Genomic DNA, 18,215 nt, shown 5'->3' on the forward strand with positions numbered 1-18,215 from the left:
AAAAAATGCATAGCCTTCACTGTATAAAATCAATATACATATTATTCTTGAGTAAATTTAAATGTAAAGTTTTTCACCCAAGAATAACTTAATTGTGAATGGTCAACATCTGTGTGGGAACACTCCACATGAAACTCCTGGATTCCTATTGAAAATATGTATTTCAAGGATTTTTAAAGATAGAGATTCTGACACGTTTGTGTGCATTTGACAGTTTAAGTGCAGTGAACCGTGTAAAATAACTCAATTTATTATTCATGCACTTGCTGACCGCAAGAAACTCTCAGACAGCGCACAACTACCAAATTAAGTTATTTTTCACTGCTTATTGCACTTGAATGGTTTAAATTTGGTTTCAAGCCACATGACTTAAAAGTGCATGTAAATGATAAAGTTTTGTGAGGGCGCAGAGCTACAACTTCACACTGAGCTAGGGCTGGGTGATATGGCCTAAAATCAAAACCTCAATTAATTGAACACTTTACCTCAATTACGATTATTGAATGAATTATATATATATATATATATATATATATATATATATATATATATATATATATATATATATATATATATATATATATATATAATATATATATATATATATATATATATATATATAATATATATTTATTTTTTTTGCCCTCATAGTTCATTAAAGGTTTGTACTATAAATATAGCTACTCTACTATTAAAAGTCGTTTTTTTTTTTTTCTAATGGAAGAATGCATTTCTTATCTTTGTGATTTTGAAATAATTGAAGGAAACAACCTATTTATGGTTAAATCAAAGATTGTTTGAATTGAAGACCTCTTATGAGAAATATAGTCACATTTCAGCTTAATTCTTAACTTATTAATAAAATAAGTTTTCTAAAACAAAAAATAATAATTGGAAATTACTTTCATCTTCTGCAAACAAAAATGTATACTGTCAAAGTAGAAAATAACCAGCATCTCTTGAAGACAAAATACATTTTAAATACTGTCATGTGAAAAAAGAAGAAAATAACTTGTATCTATTGTAAATGAATATTATTTTGAATCATGAAATGTGAAAAGTAGAAAATAACTTGCATCTCCTGTAAACAAATGTTTTAATCCAGTTACACTTTATTTTTAGGAGTACTTGTTATGTAATAATGCATTTAAGTACCGAGTAATATTAATTAACTACATATACTTCCTATATAGTTGAGGTTTGCATTAAAGCTCCAATATGTAGGAATTTTGTAATACAATTTCCGAAAATAACTTGCACAGTGTGATATATTTCCTCCAGTTGTGTACTTACAATATCTCAAAAGTCTCCAAAGATTTTTTATATCAGAGAAATTATGATTTTAAATAACTGGCCGTCCCGGAAAAAATATGTCGCCTCTCAGTGACGCAGTGTCCGCTCTATACTTTTTTTCCGGTGTAGACCATGTGATGTTCCACCACACCGGAATATCACATGGTCAAATGCGGAAGTGGTGGTTATGTTATAGCCGCGCGTATGGTTTTGGTTGTCGTTGTTATGGATCACGATAACTCTTTGGCGAGTATTGAAGTGCCAGTAAAACGTAAGTTATATTTCTCTTTGTACTAAGGTAAGGATTTTTTATCACGTGTGGTGACCGAGATTATGGCAGTACAATTAAATACAATCGGATATGTGTGTTTAAAAGTATATTTAGTCATTACTTGCAAATGTTCGTTCAAATTTACTTTTAGAACGATTGGTTTGAGCACGTTAAACAACACGGCATTAACCATAAACACGTAACACTGCACAACATTAACCCAACAAATCACTTTAACAAATAGCTGTAAGTTGTAATGGGATAATATAGTATAACATTTCACGTTCCTTGCAGTTCGTTAATTATGATGACATAAAATAATACGATCATATATACAGGTAATACAAAAACGAATAAATTACCTCATCCGTGATCATGATTCGTTTATCCAATTTAGATACATTGCTATGGTGAAAACGCATTAAAAACGACATCTCCCATCGTCACCTGCTTCATAGCGTCATCAAGCTTCGCCTTTGTTATTGTTGGAAATGCGCCCTCTTGTGGTCAATTACAAAAGTCACATACTGGAGCTTTAAAGGGATAGTTCACCCAAAAATCAAAATTATGTCATTAATGACTCACCCTCATGTCGTTCCAAACCCGTGAGACCTCCGTTCATCTTCGGAACACATTATAAGATATTTTAGATTTAGTCCGAGAGCTTTCTGTCCCTCCATTGAGAATGTATGTACGGTATACTGTCCACGTCAAGAAAGGTAATAAAAACATCTTCAAAGTAGTCCATGTGACATCAGAGGGTCCGTTAGAATTTACTGAAGCATCGAAAATACATTTTTGTCCAAAAATATCAAAAACTACGACTTTATTCAGCATTGACTTCTCTCCCGGGTCTGTTATGAGCGCGTTCACAGCACATCCGGTTCGCGAACGAATCACTCGATGTAACTGGATCTTCTTGAACCAGTTCACCAAATCGAACTGAATCGTTTGAAACGGTTCGCGTCAACAATAAGCATTAATCCACAAATGACTTAAGCTGTTAACTTTTTTAACATGGCTGACACTCCCTCTGAGTTCAAATAAACCAATATCCCGGAGTAATTCATTTACTCAAACAGTACACTGACTGAACCGAGCCAGATAACGAACGAAACATTGACTCGTTCTCGAGTCAAGAACCGTTTTCTGTCGGACGCGTGCGATTCGAGAACCGAGGAGCTGATGATACTGCGCATGCGTGATTCAGACTGACACTCAGCGCGTCTGAACTGAACTGGTTCTTTTGATGATTGATTCTGAACTGATTCTGTGCTAATGTTATGAGCGCGGGTAAACCGAAGGCTTGAATCAAGGGCAATCATCGCCAATGAACAGGGTTTTTCCTGGGTCAAAATTGGTCTTCGGTGGTGGCGACATGGTCATCCACACACAGCAAAGAGTACCCTAGTACCCACATGATCCGCAAGCCCAATATTGACAATAAATCTTAAATTTAAAATAAATACAAAGAAACAGTTAGTGATATTTTCTTATCCTATTTATTCATGAAAAAAAAAAACAATGATCACTGTCAGGCTAGATAGTAAAAGAAAGCGATTACAACTTATTTTACATGTAAACATCATTGATACCAAAGTATATTTGAAATGCCAAAGGTATCCCAATTTTTCTATTTACAAATTATGCAATTACCAGACACAGATTTTACCTGTCACTCTCACTGCCATCCTTTCTTGCCCTCTTTGCAAAAAAAGCTGTGATTTTTCCACGACTGGCTTTCATAGTTTTGAAAGATAAAATCCTTTTTTGATAGACCTGATAATTATTTTAATCATATCAATTAAAAAGTAGCATTAAAAACGTAGCGTTAAAAGGTGTAATCATGTAATTTTTTACCATATAAAATTTATTAAATTAGCAGCTAGCTAGCAACAGCTTGCTTTGTGCTTTGATCTAGTTTCATCTCACTCCAGTCTAACTTTAAATGATTTTATAGGTAATTTACTACACATTGTCGTAGGCCTATACATACTGTGGATTATTAAGGCTAAATTTTACTAAACAGTCTTGCTAAATGGGGTAAGCACACTTACTTTCTCATTTCAGATGTGTATGTTTTTCTAAGAAGTAATGATTTGTTATACACCGATTCAGACACTGACGGGCAGACCAACTGCTTTAACCATTCATTATAATGAATCGCTCAAAGGAGTCATTTGGTCGCGAATCGGACTTTAGCGGACGTGTTGTGTGGGAATCCTGGCTGTTAAGACATCGCGAAAGATTTGTCAACACACACGCACAAAAACACTTCATAACTGGATAGATTTTTTTTGTTTGTTTGTTTGTTTATTTAAAGTTATGTCAGGTGCATGTGCGGAATGCTTGTCACAAGTTGTAAGAGAAGGCAATTTTTTTATTTTTTTTTTGACTGCAATTCACACCCAGCAGTAATTCAGCAAAAATATTCTCCGAATGCACCACGTGAAACATGGATTCGGTCTCCCTACCTTTAGGATCAGTTGATTTTGATGCGAGGGAGAGAGCAAAGACAGAACTGAAGACGGAGAGTGCGCGTGCCAAACTATAATGCACAAAACCAAACTATCAACCAAACTATAATGCACAAAACCCAATTACACATCAAGGCTTTGGCGGGACAAAAAATCATTTTGGCGGCCGCCAAAAAATTATCAATGTAGGAAAAACCCTGATGAAGTCATTACGTCGAGCGCAAAAGAACTGGTGAACCGTTTTCGGCAACCGGTTTATTGAATTAAACTGTCCGAAAGAACCGGTTCTCGGAGAAGAACAGAACTTCCCATCACTACCGGTGATCCGAAAACCGATGCAACCGGTTCTTGACTCGAGAACGAGTCAATGTTTCGTTCGTTATCTGGCTCGGTTCAGTCAGTGTACTTTTTGAGTAAATGAATTACTCCGGGATATTGGTTTATTTGAACTCAGAGGGAGTGTCAGCCATGTTAAAAAAGCTAACAGCTTAAGTCATTTGTGGATTAATGCTTATTGTTGACGCGAACCGTTTCAAACGATTCAGTTCGATTTGGTGAACTGGTTCAAGAAGATCCGGTTACATCGAGTGTTTCGTTCGCAAACCGGATGTGTTGTGAACGCGCTCATAACAGACCCGGGAGAGAAGTCAATGCTGAATAAGGACGTAGTTTTTGATATTTTTGGACCAAAATGTATTTTCGATGTTTCAAAAAATTCTAACGGACCCTCTGATGTAACATGGACTACTTTGAAGATGTTTTTATTACCTTTCTGGACGTGGACAGTATACCGTACATACATTCTCAATGGAGGGACTGAAAGCTCTCGGACTAAATCTAAAATATCTTATACTGTGTTCCGAAAATGAACGGAGGTCTCACGGGTTTGGAACGACATGAGGGTGAGTCATTAATGACATAATTTTGATTTTTGGGTGAACTATCCCTTTAAGGTTTGGTTTAGAGTTACTTGCATGTAATTTTGCATAATTAATTGTTATTTTAATAGTAAGTATATGTAATGTGTAACAAGAACACCTTAAAATAAAGTGTTACCGTTGTTCCTTTAACCTCTTGTTGCTGTATTCTGAGGAGGATTCAGTCCACTAGTTGTTGGATTATCATCACTACTAGAACCTGAACCAAACCGTGACCATCTTAGTCATTGTTATCGCTGCCGTATCTCTTACCAGAGCGCTCTGGGTGAGGTTTCCCTGGCTGATGTACTCCACCGCAGCCTCAAACGAGGTGAGACAGTAACTCAGCTCATCCTTACTGGACTTACGGAAGCGGAAGTTCTTTATGTAACTCAGATTGGCCATCCTGAAGAAAACATCAGGATATTAGCATTCTGCATACACAATGAAGCTCTCAACAGAGACTGTTAAAGATATTTCATTAATAAATCACTGTGCTGCAGAAAACCCAGCACTCGACTCACCAGTTAGGGATTTCTGTTTTGATTAGCAGATAGAGAATGACTAACAGGAGATCATCAGCACACATGGCCTCAATGCTCACTGCTGAAAGACACACACAGACCGTTAAATCACTGCCATGAGCTGAGTGTCTGATACATAATGCACACACGAATCACAAGAGCTTTGCATAAACTGTTAATCAGTGCTCAGTCCACCAAACTACCAAACAAATGCTACAGTACAGTACTTCATAGCAAGGCATAGACACTGTGTTTGGAGAAATGTGCAAGATTTTCATCTTCAGTTTATTCTAAGTTTTGTAGCAGCATGTAAACAACATACGATTAAGCACAACTGTACTGTACTTTCTGCTTCAGAATAAATGAATAACAGTTCGAACCAAAAATAATAAGTTTTTTTTTTTCATTGTTTTAATTAATGAAGGACACTAATATTTTATTGTTTGAGCATCTAACAATTCTAACAATTTTGCCGCACACTGAATTTTTAAACAATAAAACAAAAAGTGAAAACAAACAAGCAAATATATAAATTGATAAATTAATTAATTAATAAAAAAAATAAATCCTGTGCAAGTAGCCATTTTCAGTTTTATCTCTATGGGTGAATCTCTCGCAATTTATGTATTTATTTATTTATTTTCTGTAAATAAGATGAGCCTTTTTCAGGAATAAAAAGATTGTTTACATTATCATGACAATTAGCCCTTAATAAAATTATTATTTTCAACTCAATTCTGCATAAATAAAATACAGTACAACAATTCTTCTTCTTCTTATTATTTTTATTGTAGTGATGAGTAAAACAACTTATATTATGTATTGAAAATAAAATAAAATAAATTGTCCACAAGGCTAAATAAGGCATAATATATGACCTTAATAAAATATTTCCTGAAGAAAACAAGCACTGGACAACATAAAAATGGACAGAACCTCTTGTTCAAGGCCTACACAGTTTTTCTGTCTGCCTTCAGTGCCTTGTTTTGGCAAAATTGGGAAAATGACTAAACAAGCTGTTTGACAAACAGACATTAGGAGAGCATTCCTCTAGTTAACACACACAGCCGGTGTTGTTGCTCTGCCTCAAGAAAACTAAAGACTGGGGTGAAACAGAGGACTATCTCTTCGGGAATGAGCGAACACTGCCTAATCCAGTTACAGGAGGTGCAGAAGCAGTTCGGATAGCAAGAGCTGGTTTAGACAAACCTTAACACACACACACAATGATATAAAAGGAAGGTTTGTGGTCACAGCACCTGCATCTCGGTGTCTGGTTGACTGCATGATGGTTAAAACAACCTTCCTTATGCAGAGCAGTTTCTGCTGGGGAGACGTACAGCTGTTCAGCTGACTCAGCTCCCGCTTCGCACGAGGAATATTTATACTGCGAGAGAGAGAAGTGACAAATCATTTTAAATCACAGACATTTTGTAAAGTTACGCCAGATATTTCTCTGTCATTTTGCATGTCTCTGTGATATTCTGGACTCTACAGCTGTCTAATAACTCAGAAATACTGAGAAATAGCAGTGATTTGGCTCAGCGAATGCCCACCTGAATTCTGACTTCACACCAAGCTCCTTCTGCTGCAGATCCTGCAAGGACCGCGTGGTTTTGTTGAACGCTGCATCCTGTCGAGACAAACAGTACAGAAATAAAGGGAAATAATGTGTCACTGCAGTGATCCCCAACTTTTATAACAGCCATACAGACCATTACAATATTTCATTTAAATAAACAAACAAACAAACATAGATTACGTTGTATAAAAACACAAGTTAAGGTGAAAATGAGGTATTTAATGTGAATCAGTACCCGACTTGCTTCAAGACTCCCCACATAACTAAAGAGTAGATCATGGATGCCATGATGGATGTACATCTGAAAACGGAAGAAAGAAATTATAACAAAAATAAATAAATTGGGCAAAGTTATACATTTAAAAGTGCATTTTTAACTGACCTCCACTGCTTGTTTGAGTAGAGTCATCTGTATCTCCTGTCTCGCCAAAATCTTCTGAAATTGACACATTTTACATTATAAGCTTCAGTAAAGAATCAGTCTTTCAAAGTACTGAAGTTCATAAAACAGCTTACCAGACGAGAGTCCCTCAACAGCAACTGGAGACATTTTGTGTAAAGGGTATTTACAGAGTCCTGAAGGATTGGGTGAGAAAAACAAATCAATAATAAAATGATCTTAAATACAAAGTGTTATATACAGTGTGATTACTATTTTTTTTCTTTTTCCTGGTTATAATTGTTATTATAGTTATACAATAAACTCTATCTGGCTTTTAATTCAAAGTAAACTCTTGGAGGTAATACAAGTCCTGTATTACCAACATAAACTGATCAAATCAACATCTAATCAGGAGCTATACAGAATAGAGTTTAAAATCTGTATCAATGTCCAGCCCATCCAAACCATTTAATAATTTTTGTTAATAACTAATGTGGATACAGACAAGAAATTATTTAATGTAAAGAGTTTCTCTCACTATTTGATGTCGAAGGCCCTTCCTCTCTTGCTCCTTAAAGGAGTGGCAAAAGGCGGCCACAAACTTGTCCAGTTTTTCAGCATGGCGGCCCAGGAATTCCCTCACATCCTCGATATTCTTCAGACAGTACGGGACAGAAACAGTACTCAACTCCTCTGCAAAAGTTGAATCAAGACATTAGTCCAGCAAACATTACATTTACATTATTCCACCTCATCCTAGCAAGGCATGTTGCAACAAGATGCCAATAAATCGCTAAATCTTTTCATTGTTGATCTGAATTTTTGATGCAAATCAGTCATTGACTATCGAATCACCAGGGCTGTGGTCAGCGTCGAAGGGCCGTGTGATGCACAGTATGCTGTAGGCCTGCTCTTTCTCGTTGTAGAAGGTCTCCTCAAACAGGATGGGGACAGAGGTGGGATTGGGAAACCCTGCACCCAGCCGGACCTGATTATTGTCTATAGACACTTCCTGGAAGATATGTCACACAAAACAGCTGTTCGGGTACAGACAGCATCCGGATGATTCATGTAGAACTTCTGTGAGATTATATGTGGGATTAACATACCTTTCCATCCAGCGTCTGGTAACCCTGTTCGGCAGGCTGAAGCACGTATCCGTCGAACTGAGAAGCTGTAAAAGAGCCCGCTGGTAAACTTCCACAACACGGCACCAGAATCTAAAACAAACATCACACAATAAATAACAGCCTACAGAACAAACCCAGCTAACTTAGGTCAAGGATGCATCAGTTCGCTCAAAAACTAAAATTCTGTTATCAAAGCACTTTCATATTGAACGGATAGTTCATCCCAAAGTGAAAATTCAGTCTTTAATTACTCACCCTAATGCCATTCCAAACCTGTAAGACCTTTGTTCATCTCTGGAACACAAATTAAGATATTTTTGATGAAATCTGAGAGCTTTCTGTCCCTGCATAGGCAGCAATGCAACTGATATGTTCCCAGGTCCAGAAACACAGTAAGGACATCGATAAAACAGTCAATGTGACATCAGTGGCTCAACTGTAATTTTACGGAGCCGCAAGAATACTTTCAGTGTGCAAACAAAAGAATAATAATGACTTTATTCAACAATCCTTCTCCGAAGAAACACTTCGTCCATCATTATCAAAAGTACTGCTGTAGATGTAGATGCTGCTCACTCGTGATTCTCCATAATGGCAGAACATGTGATTTGGAGGAGAAACGTTGAGTCAAGTTGTTATTTTTTTTATGCAAAAAAAAAAAGTATTCACTTAGTGTCATAAAATTATGGTTGAACCACTGATGTCAGATGGACAGTTTTTTCGATGTCCTTACTATGTTTCTGGGTCTGGCAACATTATGTTGCGGTCTATGGGAGGGTCAGAAAGCTCTTAGATTTCATCAGAAATATCTTAATTCATGTTCCAAAGATGAACGGCGGTCTTACGGGTTTGGAACGACATGAGGGTGAGTAATTAATGACACAATTTTCATTTTTTTGCTGGAATATCCCTTTAACGCAACTTCTAAATTTCGCTGCTAAGAAGGTCCTTGCATTTCACCTTCAGAATTGTGCACTGCACTCTTCCTTCCTCGAGGGCCTTTGAAATACAGCTCCCTGGTCATGTGAACTTTTCTCGTGTGTTTTATCCTCTTTTTGTTATACTGCCACTAAATTTTTCTTTTGAGTTCACAGAAGACAAAGACATATGGATTTAGAACAACTAAAATGGATTTAGGTGAGTAAATGATATCAAAATGTAATAGTGTTTTATCGTCTTTGATACAATGGCAACCAAAATGGGATGCCAATGTTCAGTAAATAGTAATATTGATAGACATTAGTCAGGGTAGTGCCATGTTTCATTTTTGTCAGGAATGAAAACAGGCTGAGTACAGTGGGTTCAATGAGCTGTACTGTTGTTTAACAATATTCCAATTGTTCAGCTGACATAACATTGTTCCAGAATACTTCCAGTAGACAAAAACTCCATGTGATCTAGGATCTTTATACAGTGAATGCAACTGGAAAAGACTAAAGTCTACTCCCCAGTCTCATTTTCATTCATGTAAAATGCACCCTGACTAAAGTTTATTCAATTCAAGTAATATTGTTCTAACTGGAAGCAGTTTATGGGTGTTAAGCAATGCAGAAGCTTCAATTACACAGTATTAAGGCCTTTTCATGCAATTTCGAAAATCTGTGCGTTGATGGTTTTGAATCTAAACAAAAGACCCCTAATGGGGCTATTCACCAGGCACTATCATTCATGGCACGAAAAAGCAAATTTTGTATTTTTTATTTTTGTCTGTGTGTCGATTTTTTTTTCCCCGAGCAGCTGCTGATGCACAAAAAGGCGAGAGTGGTGGCGCTGTTTCCAAAACTAGTGTAAACAAACACAGAAGAAGAGTATTCTGAGAGAGTGGATGCTGAGGTCTTGTTATCGTTGGTGTCTGAGAACAGATTTATTCTCACATGTTCTTTATACAGAATAACATTTATAATCATGTCATGTAATCATATCTCTTGCCCCTTACTTATATTAAAAAATAAAAAGAATAGGGAAACATTTCTATACACATAAAACATGACAGCGAATAAGACATATGATTATATGAGAGTTTGAGAATAAACCGCAAGCATAATATTGTTATAATTACTTGGTTAGCAGAACCTCTAACATCTCTTAACATAAAACAATCAGTTCATACACACAGAATCTCTTTCTGACCACATGTGAACAGACCACAGTCACATGAATGAATACATGACTAATTACGTTCCACAAATAAATCTGTTCATCGTTTCAGTCGCCAACAAACAAACAACATTCACTCTTGCTCTGTCTGAAAGCTGTAAATGAGTAGGAGCTCAAACAGTATCGCCATTAAAATATATCAAACATGAGAAATGTGGAAGTGAGAGACTCACGATGCCATGGAGTTCTGCCACCCTGCTGCACAGATCCGGTCTGTGTTTTTCCAGGGCCTGGTAAAAAGGGTTCTTCAGGATATTCTCATCATACACAGCCATATGTGTCCCGCACTCCAGTTCTTAAAGAGACAGAGAGACAGGAGGGGACAAAAAGAAACGCATAAAGAGAAAGAAAGACCTGAAAATATGGCGAAAAGGAATTTTAGACATGTCAAAGGATGTGGGGGTTGAACTAAAGTGGATTAGCATTACTAACCATTTTTGCCCAGCTTACATTCTCTGTCCTGATTGTATTTTGAACTTTAAAAAGCTGTTTTATTTTCCCATTATAATATCTTTTTCAAATATTAAATGGTGTTTGCCAAAAACAAGCATGACTTTGACTTTTTATGATCGTTCACACTTACGAGTAGTGATTTGAACAGACCCCTATCCATAAGTATTAATGCCACGATGAATATTCAGAACAAAAACATGGAGCAATAAAAATATTAGAATAATTTAAAAGAACAGATATCCATGCATCTGTTTGGACCAACACAAACATTTTTTTTCTTTGTTTGCTTGTTTCTTTCTTTGTATTTTTATTAGAGGTGTTCTACTCTTTATCAAAGTCTGTTTCCAGCACTAGCTAAATAAAAAAGGTAAAAAAAAAAAAAAACTGTCTATTGTAAATTCACTTTTTTTTTTATTATTCTCAGAATTGGGAGACATAAACTCACATTGCTAATTATGAAGTCAACATTGTGTGATATAAACTCGCAATTCTGACTTCTGAACAAAAACAACAACAACAACAACTGCAAGATGTAAAGTCACAATTGCAAGGTAAAAAAGTTAGAATTTTGAGATTAATTTTTTTTTTTTATTCAGTGGCGGTAACGGGCTTACATAAATCTTTTTTTCATTGCAATGCTAAGCAAACAGGCCAACCAATAAGACTTACACTTTTAGTCACATGATCAGAGCTGCTAGTGTTACATACACCTTAGTAATGACATAATGCTTCAAAAAACACCCTAGCAACCAGTCAGATGACTCCAGCATTGTGCCAGTGAGTTTTTCAGAGACAAGCAGCCCTTTACACAAGTAATCATCACACACATTTTCTACAAACAGAGAGACAAAAAAAAAAGGCTCCTTCCTCGCCCTCTCTTCTTTCACTCGCTGCCCATCAGATGAATTTCAGCTGAACTCATTAGGGCATCCAGAAAATGAAATTAACTTCAAAACACATACAAAAACATGACCGTATCCATGAGGAGGCCAAGCGCACCACAATAAACTTTATTCAGGCTGAAGATGAGGAAGAAGACATTAACATTTAAAGCCACACGTTCCTACCTCAGTTTGAAATTAGTCTTCATTTCGCCCACAGTTGTATTTTTGAGCTAGTCTTGGTTTAGCATCTGACTGCAGGAATTCCCCACTATGTTGTGAGGGGGAAATAAATACACAGTCTATTCTGCTCACTTCCTTAAAATATCTTGCGCATTATGACCAAAAAGACTGTAGAATTAATATCACAAAACCTGTTAAGAATACATCCGAGACATACCATACAACCCCCCACCCCACTCCCACCCCAAAAATTTACCAAGAAATGACCAAGAAAAGCATTATTAACCTAGAACTATGAACTTTAAGTTTTAATTGAACAATAGGTAAAAACATAACAGTTGCCAAAGTCTTACTCACATATTTTTGGTGGTTAAAGAGAGTTTGCGACACCAGGAATAATTTAATCTTTAAACTTTTCAAATGACGGATAAGGAAGAGGAGAGCCATGAAGATGAAGAGGCTTTGGGTGTCCAGACGAAGATTAAAGAATCACATGGCCGCTCTGAGAGGTCAAGGCCAAAAGTCTGATGATATTCCAGAGTCAGGCCTCCACCCTCATTCTGGGAATCATGGGAAGATTTCCCAGATGACTGTCTGCTGAAACCCTGAAGAATGTGAAATTTGCCATGTGATCTGCTCCTCCAGGCCATAACAAACTGGGTTGAGGGGGAACCACACTCCTGTGATCCTTGCAGGGAGTTAAGACAACCATGTTTTCTGGTCAACATTAAACTGGCCCATGGCTCCCAGGTATTCAATACACTGGCAATGGGACATGCCTTTCCAAATAACATGATTGAACTATTAGCTTGACCCAACACCAGGCCACAAATGATCCAAACCGAACCATTTATTTAATTTAAAAGGACAAAACTGATATGGGTAACTGCCGTAACATTATAAAACATGTGATTTTACTGCCCTCAAAGGTCATTTGGCTGCACTGCAACAAACACAGATTGTTCAAATTTATTTATTTTATTTGCATTTTTAAATAAAATGTGGAAATTGTTGTCAAAATTCTGTCCATAATTTTATCAATCCTCATGTGGTTTCAACTCTGTACGACTTTCTTTCGCCTGTGTAATGTAAAAGAAGATAAGCTAGTTTGACAAAAGTCTCAGTGTTTTGTTCATAGAAGCCGACTGTAACCAAAATGTACAATGTATCAAAATGTCTTCTTTGTGTTCTGCAGAGTATCATGCAAGTTTGGAATGACACAAGGGTGAATAAATGACAGACTTTTCATGTATGGGTGAACTATCCCTTTAACATAGGCCACTATAATTGTGTGAACCTCAATGACAGGTGGAGTCCCACAGGGCTCTGTCTTTGGACCTCTCTAGTTCCATGTGTACATGCACCTAATACAAATAAAGTTTAGGCACATGACACTCCAATCTAGTTCTCTCTCAATTACCAAGTGAATACAGTCCCATGGACTCTTCTGAACAAGTCACTCTATGGCGTAGAACTTAAATAAATACAACCTAATGGACCTCCTAGATAACATGTCAAACTTAGCTGCTGGAGGGCCACTGTTCTGGAGAGTGTGGCTCAAACACACTTGCCTAGCACTCCTAAAGAAATTGATTAGCTGGTTCAGTTGCATTTGATTATGGTTGGAGCTGAATTCTGCAGGACAGTGGGCCTCCAGGAGCTTAGTTTGATACCCCTGTCGTAGACCATCAAGTCAAAAAATAAATAAATAAGAAAATAAATAAATCCCAACATGCTGAGAACAGACCAGTTAAGACTTATTAAAATATTATTTCATATACAGATTCATATACAAAATTAAACTTTCCACACTAACACCATGTATATTTAAAAAATAATAAAAATAGTAATTGCATTTTTTTTTACCATGCAAACTGAAAATATCAGGCAATGTTTCAGGGCATAACAATCACGTGCCTCGTTGCGAATCAATACTATTACAACCCTTATTTCATATTGTTCAATCATAAATAGTGTATTAATTATAAACACTAATATTCGTTACAATCCATACACTAGAAATTCTGATAATATTTTATAAAACTTGACACAATTCAATGAAAAAATAACATCAGAAGACTCAAATACAATAGCGTCAAACAACATATTTTTAGTACCTACGTGTACATATTTGACAGGTTCAATCTGAAATCCTCATCTGAGCCTGACGCTGATTCATATCACATATAATTCGTCTTTTAACACTAACGTTACGCGTGATAAAACATGCTATAACGTTATTTCATGGAAATAGCTGATTAATATAACTTGTAGTTTGTGTTTTAACTATTAAGTTACAAACTGCATGGGATAAATGATTGAGCAAGAAAGATATTTGTTTATTTGTGATTCTTTGTGTATACATACGCGTTTCGATGATGCAGAATATAAACATTTACAATATGAGTGCTAACATTAGGGCTCATTTTCTGTCAGTGCCTGAGACTTGCTATTGCTAACAGCTCTCAAACAAGAGAACAACCACACTTAAGATTTAACCATAACGCCGTCATGAAAGAGAAAGGAGATTAAGCTTACCTCATATAATTATGTACAGGGTGATAAAGTGGTAAACAGAGCATTTACTGGAGTTTATCAGCGAACGCAGGAACATTTCAGACAACTTATCGTCAGCAGCACAAACTGATGATTAAACTGAAATGAGATCGACCAATCAGGGATGAACTCGGTGATGCGTTAACCAATCACAAAGCGTCTTTCAGTTTGCCAGCGTGACACAGGAAAGCGTCTCGTTCAGGTTGTGACAAATCTTTTAAAAATTATTTCTGCTTGTGAACGAACGCACAAACTTAAAATGACTGAATTGTGATGATAAAAAATAATAAATAAATACATAAAATCGTTGGGGGAAGTACTTGGCATGAACGCACACACACAACAGCTCACTCTAGTGTCAAACTAAAACCTGCGCATATTATTTAAAATCTTTTCATTTGTTTAATAGCAGTTCAAAGAAATAATTTTCGTTGTGATTAGGATGAAAATGCATTATTTGTATTATGGAGTAAAAACAAACATAACTGTCTTTATTTAATAATATTTTTACACCTCTCATTAAATTGTTTATTTATCGCAGTATTGTTACTTTTTTATTTTTTTATTTATATGTTGCTTTTGTTTTGAACTTAATCAGAATACATTAAATGTAACTGTACTTCAGATATTTAATCCTGACTACATTTTACTGAGAATATTAATAAAAAAATAATGTATGTATGTATGCATGTACACACACACACACACACACACACACACACACACACACATATATGTGTGTGTGTGTGTGTATGTACACACATACATACACACATACATACACACACACACACACACACACACACACACACACACACACACAAACACACAAACACACAAACACACACACATGCACACACTCAAAATACAACTGAATTGACTTGCTCTGAAGTAACATTCTTTCAGATTTCAGAGAACCCAAAGGAAAAGAGGCAGTAGTCTGATGCAAGCCAGATTTTGCAAACTTGAATCACTGGACCACGTCTTATAATGAAATCAGACTTTTGAAAGTGATGTTATTTTTAAAGATTGTAACGCATTTGTCCTGTTTGTCCCACTTTTTCTTTCATTTTGTCATTGATTTTGTTTAACTGTCAAATAAAATAAATTGAATCAACTGCTGGAGAAGTGTCATTTATGTTTGAAAAGGTTTTCCCCAAACATTTTTTTTTTTTTTTTTAATTTCTCAATGTTGCTTCAATATTAACTTACGTACATCATATGGTAACATTATTTTATGTTGACAATTCAGTTGTATTTTTTATGTTTTAACAAAAATGATTTCAAACCTGCATCCCATTAACATTGATATATATATATATATATATATATATATATATATATATATATATAGACATTACCATTGATAATTTTTCATTTCAATAATGATTCAACAGCAGTGATGTGGAATCAATCATAGTGTACCACTGATTCAACATTATTACTATTTTTTTTACTATACTTTTTTTGTTCTTTTCAATGTTAATTCTGCAACAGTAATGGAAGCAATCAAAGTGTAATGTTGATTAAATAATTTTTTTTTATCTTACTATTGTTTCAACACTAATTGCAAATGCAGAAGTGATACTAAACCAACATCACTTCTAAATTTTGATTCAATTATATTTTCATTGATTTTCTATTTAATTCTCAATCTTGTCTTAACATTAATTGTGGCTGCAAAAGAGATATTGAACCAACACTTGAACAACTTTGTGACTTAACATTGTTTCAGTGTTGCTTGCTATCCCCTTCCCTCTGGGGAAGAGCGGTGTACACCTCATACAGTGCTCGTCTCTCCTCAGTGGCCTCGGGAGAACGATCTGCCAACCCTGCCACCTACGGTGCTTCAGTCTGCAGCGGTCTCCGGCAAGCGCTTCTCTCAGTCACCGCCTGTAAATGTAGTGGTCTAAGATTCTCGCTACCTCTTCGGAGTGCTCTAGAGCAGCTGGTTCAGCCATTCCCTGCCAGTCCATCATTTCAGGGCACGACTTAGCCACTCTAAGTGCACCAGAGGCCAGTCTCGAGAGCCTGGTTCCCTTAGTAGGTCACCTGGCGGTGTAGGAGCCCCTACCAAGTGTGCCTTATTGGGTCCTGCCCTGAGCAGGCTCTGGTTCTATCAGTTTAGTCTTCCTAGGAGATGACACGGGTCTGAGGACCTTCGTTTTCAATAGGAGACTTCAGGTATGTGAGTCCTGATGCCATTGCTCAGGACTTCGGGGAAGAGTGGTGTACACCACATTACATGGTGCCTGTCTCTCCTAAGTGCCCTCAGGAGATCGATCTGCCAACCCTGCCACTCACCGTGCTTCAGGGTGCAACAGTCTCCAGTGAGTGCTTCTGTCAGTCACCGCCCGGAAATGTAGCAGTACTTAAGAGGCTCGCTACCTCTTTGGACATCTCTAAAACAACTAGTTCTTCCTTTCAGCCTTGCACTCTCACCCTGCACTTTCACACAGTGTGTGGATGCTGCTCTGGCTCTGCTGCGACTCCAGGGCCTCCGTATACTGAACTATATTGACGATTGGTTGATACTAGCTCAATTGGAGCAGGTGGCGGTTCTGCATCGAGATGTCATTCTCATCCACATGAAAGAGCTGGGGTTAAGACTAAATGCCAAGAAAAGTGTGCTTTCTCCATTACAGAGAACCACTTATCTGGGCATGGTGTGGGATTCGACCACGATGTAGGCAAATTTGTCCCCTGCTCAGATCAAGCCGATCCTCACTGCTATCACGAGAGTGAGAGAAGGCCGGTCACTCACTGTCAAGCAGTTTAACAACTGCTGGGTCTGATGGCAGCTGTGTCCAAAGTGATACCTTTTGGCCTGCTGTACATGAGCCCGCAACAGTGGTGGCTCAAGACCAAGGGGTTCTCCCCGAGGGGAAACCTGCTTTGCATGCTCAAGGTCACGCGGCACTGCCTACATGCCTTAGACATGTGGAGGAAACCTTGGTTCTTGTCTCAGGGCCTGGTGCTGGGAGCTCCTTGTGGCCATGTAACACTAGCGACTGACGCATCCCTCACTGGTTGAGGAGCGGTTATGAGTGCCCACTCGGCCCGCAGTCTGTGGAGTAGTCACCATCTCACGTGGCATATCAACTGCCTGGAGATGCTGGCCGTGTTTCTAGCATTGAGACACTTCCTCCTGGACCTAAGAGATCTCCATGTGTTGGTGCACACCGACAACACAGCGGTGGTCTCTTACATCAACCACCAGGGAGGTCTGCGTTTGCGCCCCTTTTACAGGCTGGTGCACCAGATCCTCTTGCTGAGAGCAGTTCACATCCCTGGGCATCTCAATGTGGGAGCAGAAATCCTGTTGAGGCAGTGGCCGAGGCGTTGGGGAGGTATTCGTTTTGGGGCAGTGGGTGAAGCAGATATGGAGAGTTTTTGGCCAAAATCCTGT

General features: G+C 37.3%; 1 protein-coding gene across 1 annotated transcript in view; it reads right to left on the minus strand.

The window, feature by feature from the left end:
- The window catches only part of ankrd27 (ankyrin repeat domain 27 (VPS9 domain)), a 34,018-nt gene extending 19,084 nt beyond the window's left edge, over nt 1–14,934 (minus strand). Inside the window, exons 1-12 of the mRNA XM_042752541.1 lie at nt 14,789–14,934; nt 10,907–11,029; nt 8,556–8,666; nt 8,302–8,458; nt 7,985–8,139; nt 7,581–7,640; nt 7,447–7,500; nt 7,300–7,365; nt 7,039–7,115; nt 6,742–6,869; nt 5,483–5,561; nt 5,232–5,364 (exon numbers count right to left, since the gene is read on the minus strand). Coding sequence (XP_042608475.1) covers nt 5,232–5,364; nt 5,483–5,561; nt 6,742–6,869; nt 7,039–7,115; nt 7,300–7,365; nt 7,447–7,500; nt 7,581–7,640; nt 7,985–8,139; nt 8,302–8,458; nt 8,556–8,666; nt 10,907–11,008 — 1,122 coding nt within the window. The 5' untranslated portion in view covers nt 11,009–11,029; nt 14,789–14,934. The remainder of the gene's footprint in view (nt 1–5,231; nt 5,365–5,482; nt 5,562–6,741; nt 6,870–7,038; nt 7,116–7,299; nt 7,366–7,446; nt 7,501–7,580; nt 7,641–7,984; nt 8,140–8,301; nt 8,459–8,555; nt 8,667–10,906; nt 11,030–14,788) is intronic.
- Nucleotides 14,935–18,215: the final 3,281 nt, after the last annotated feature.

The sequence above is a fragment of the Cyprinus carpio genome, chromosome B25 (assembly GCF_018340385.1).
Source record: "Cyprinus carpio isolate SPL01 chromosome B25, ASM1834038v1, whole genome shotgun sequence".
NCBI lineage: Eukaryota > Metazoa > Chordata > Actinopteri > Cypriniformes > Cyprinidae > Cyprinus > Cyprinus carpio.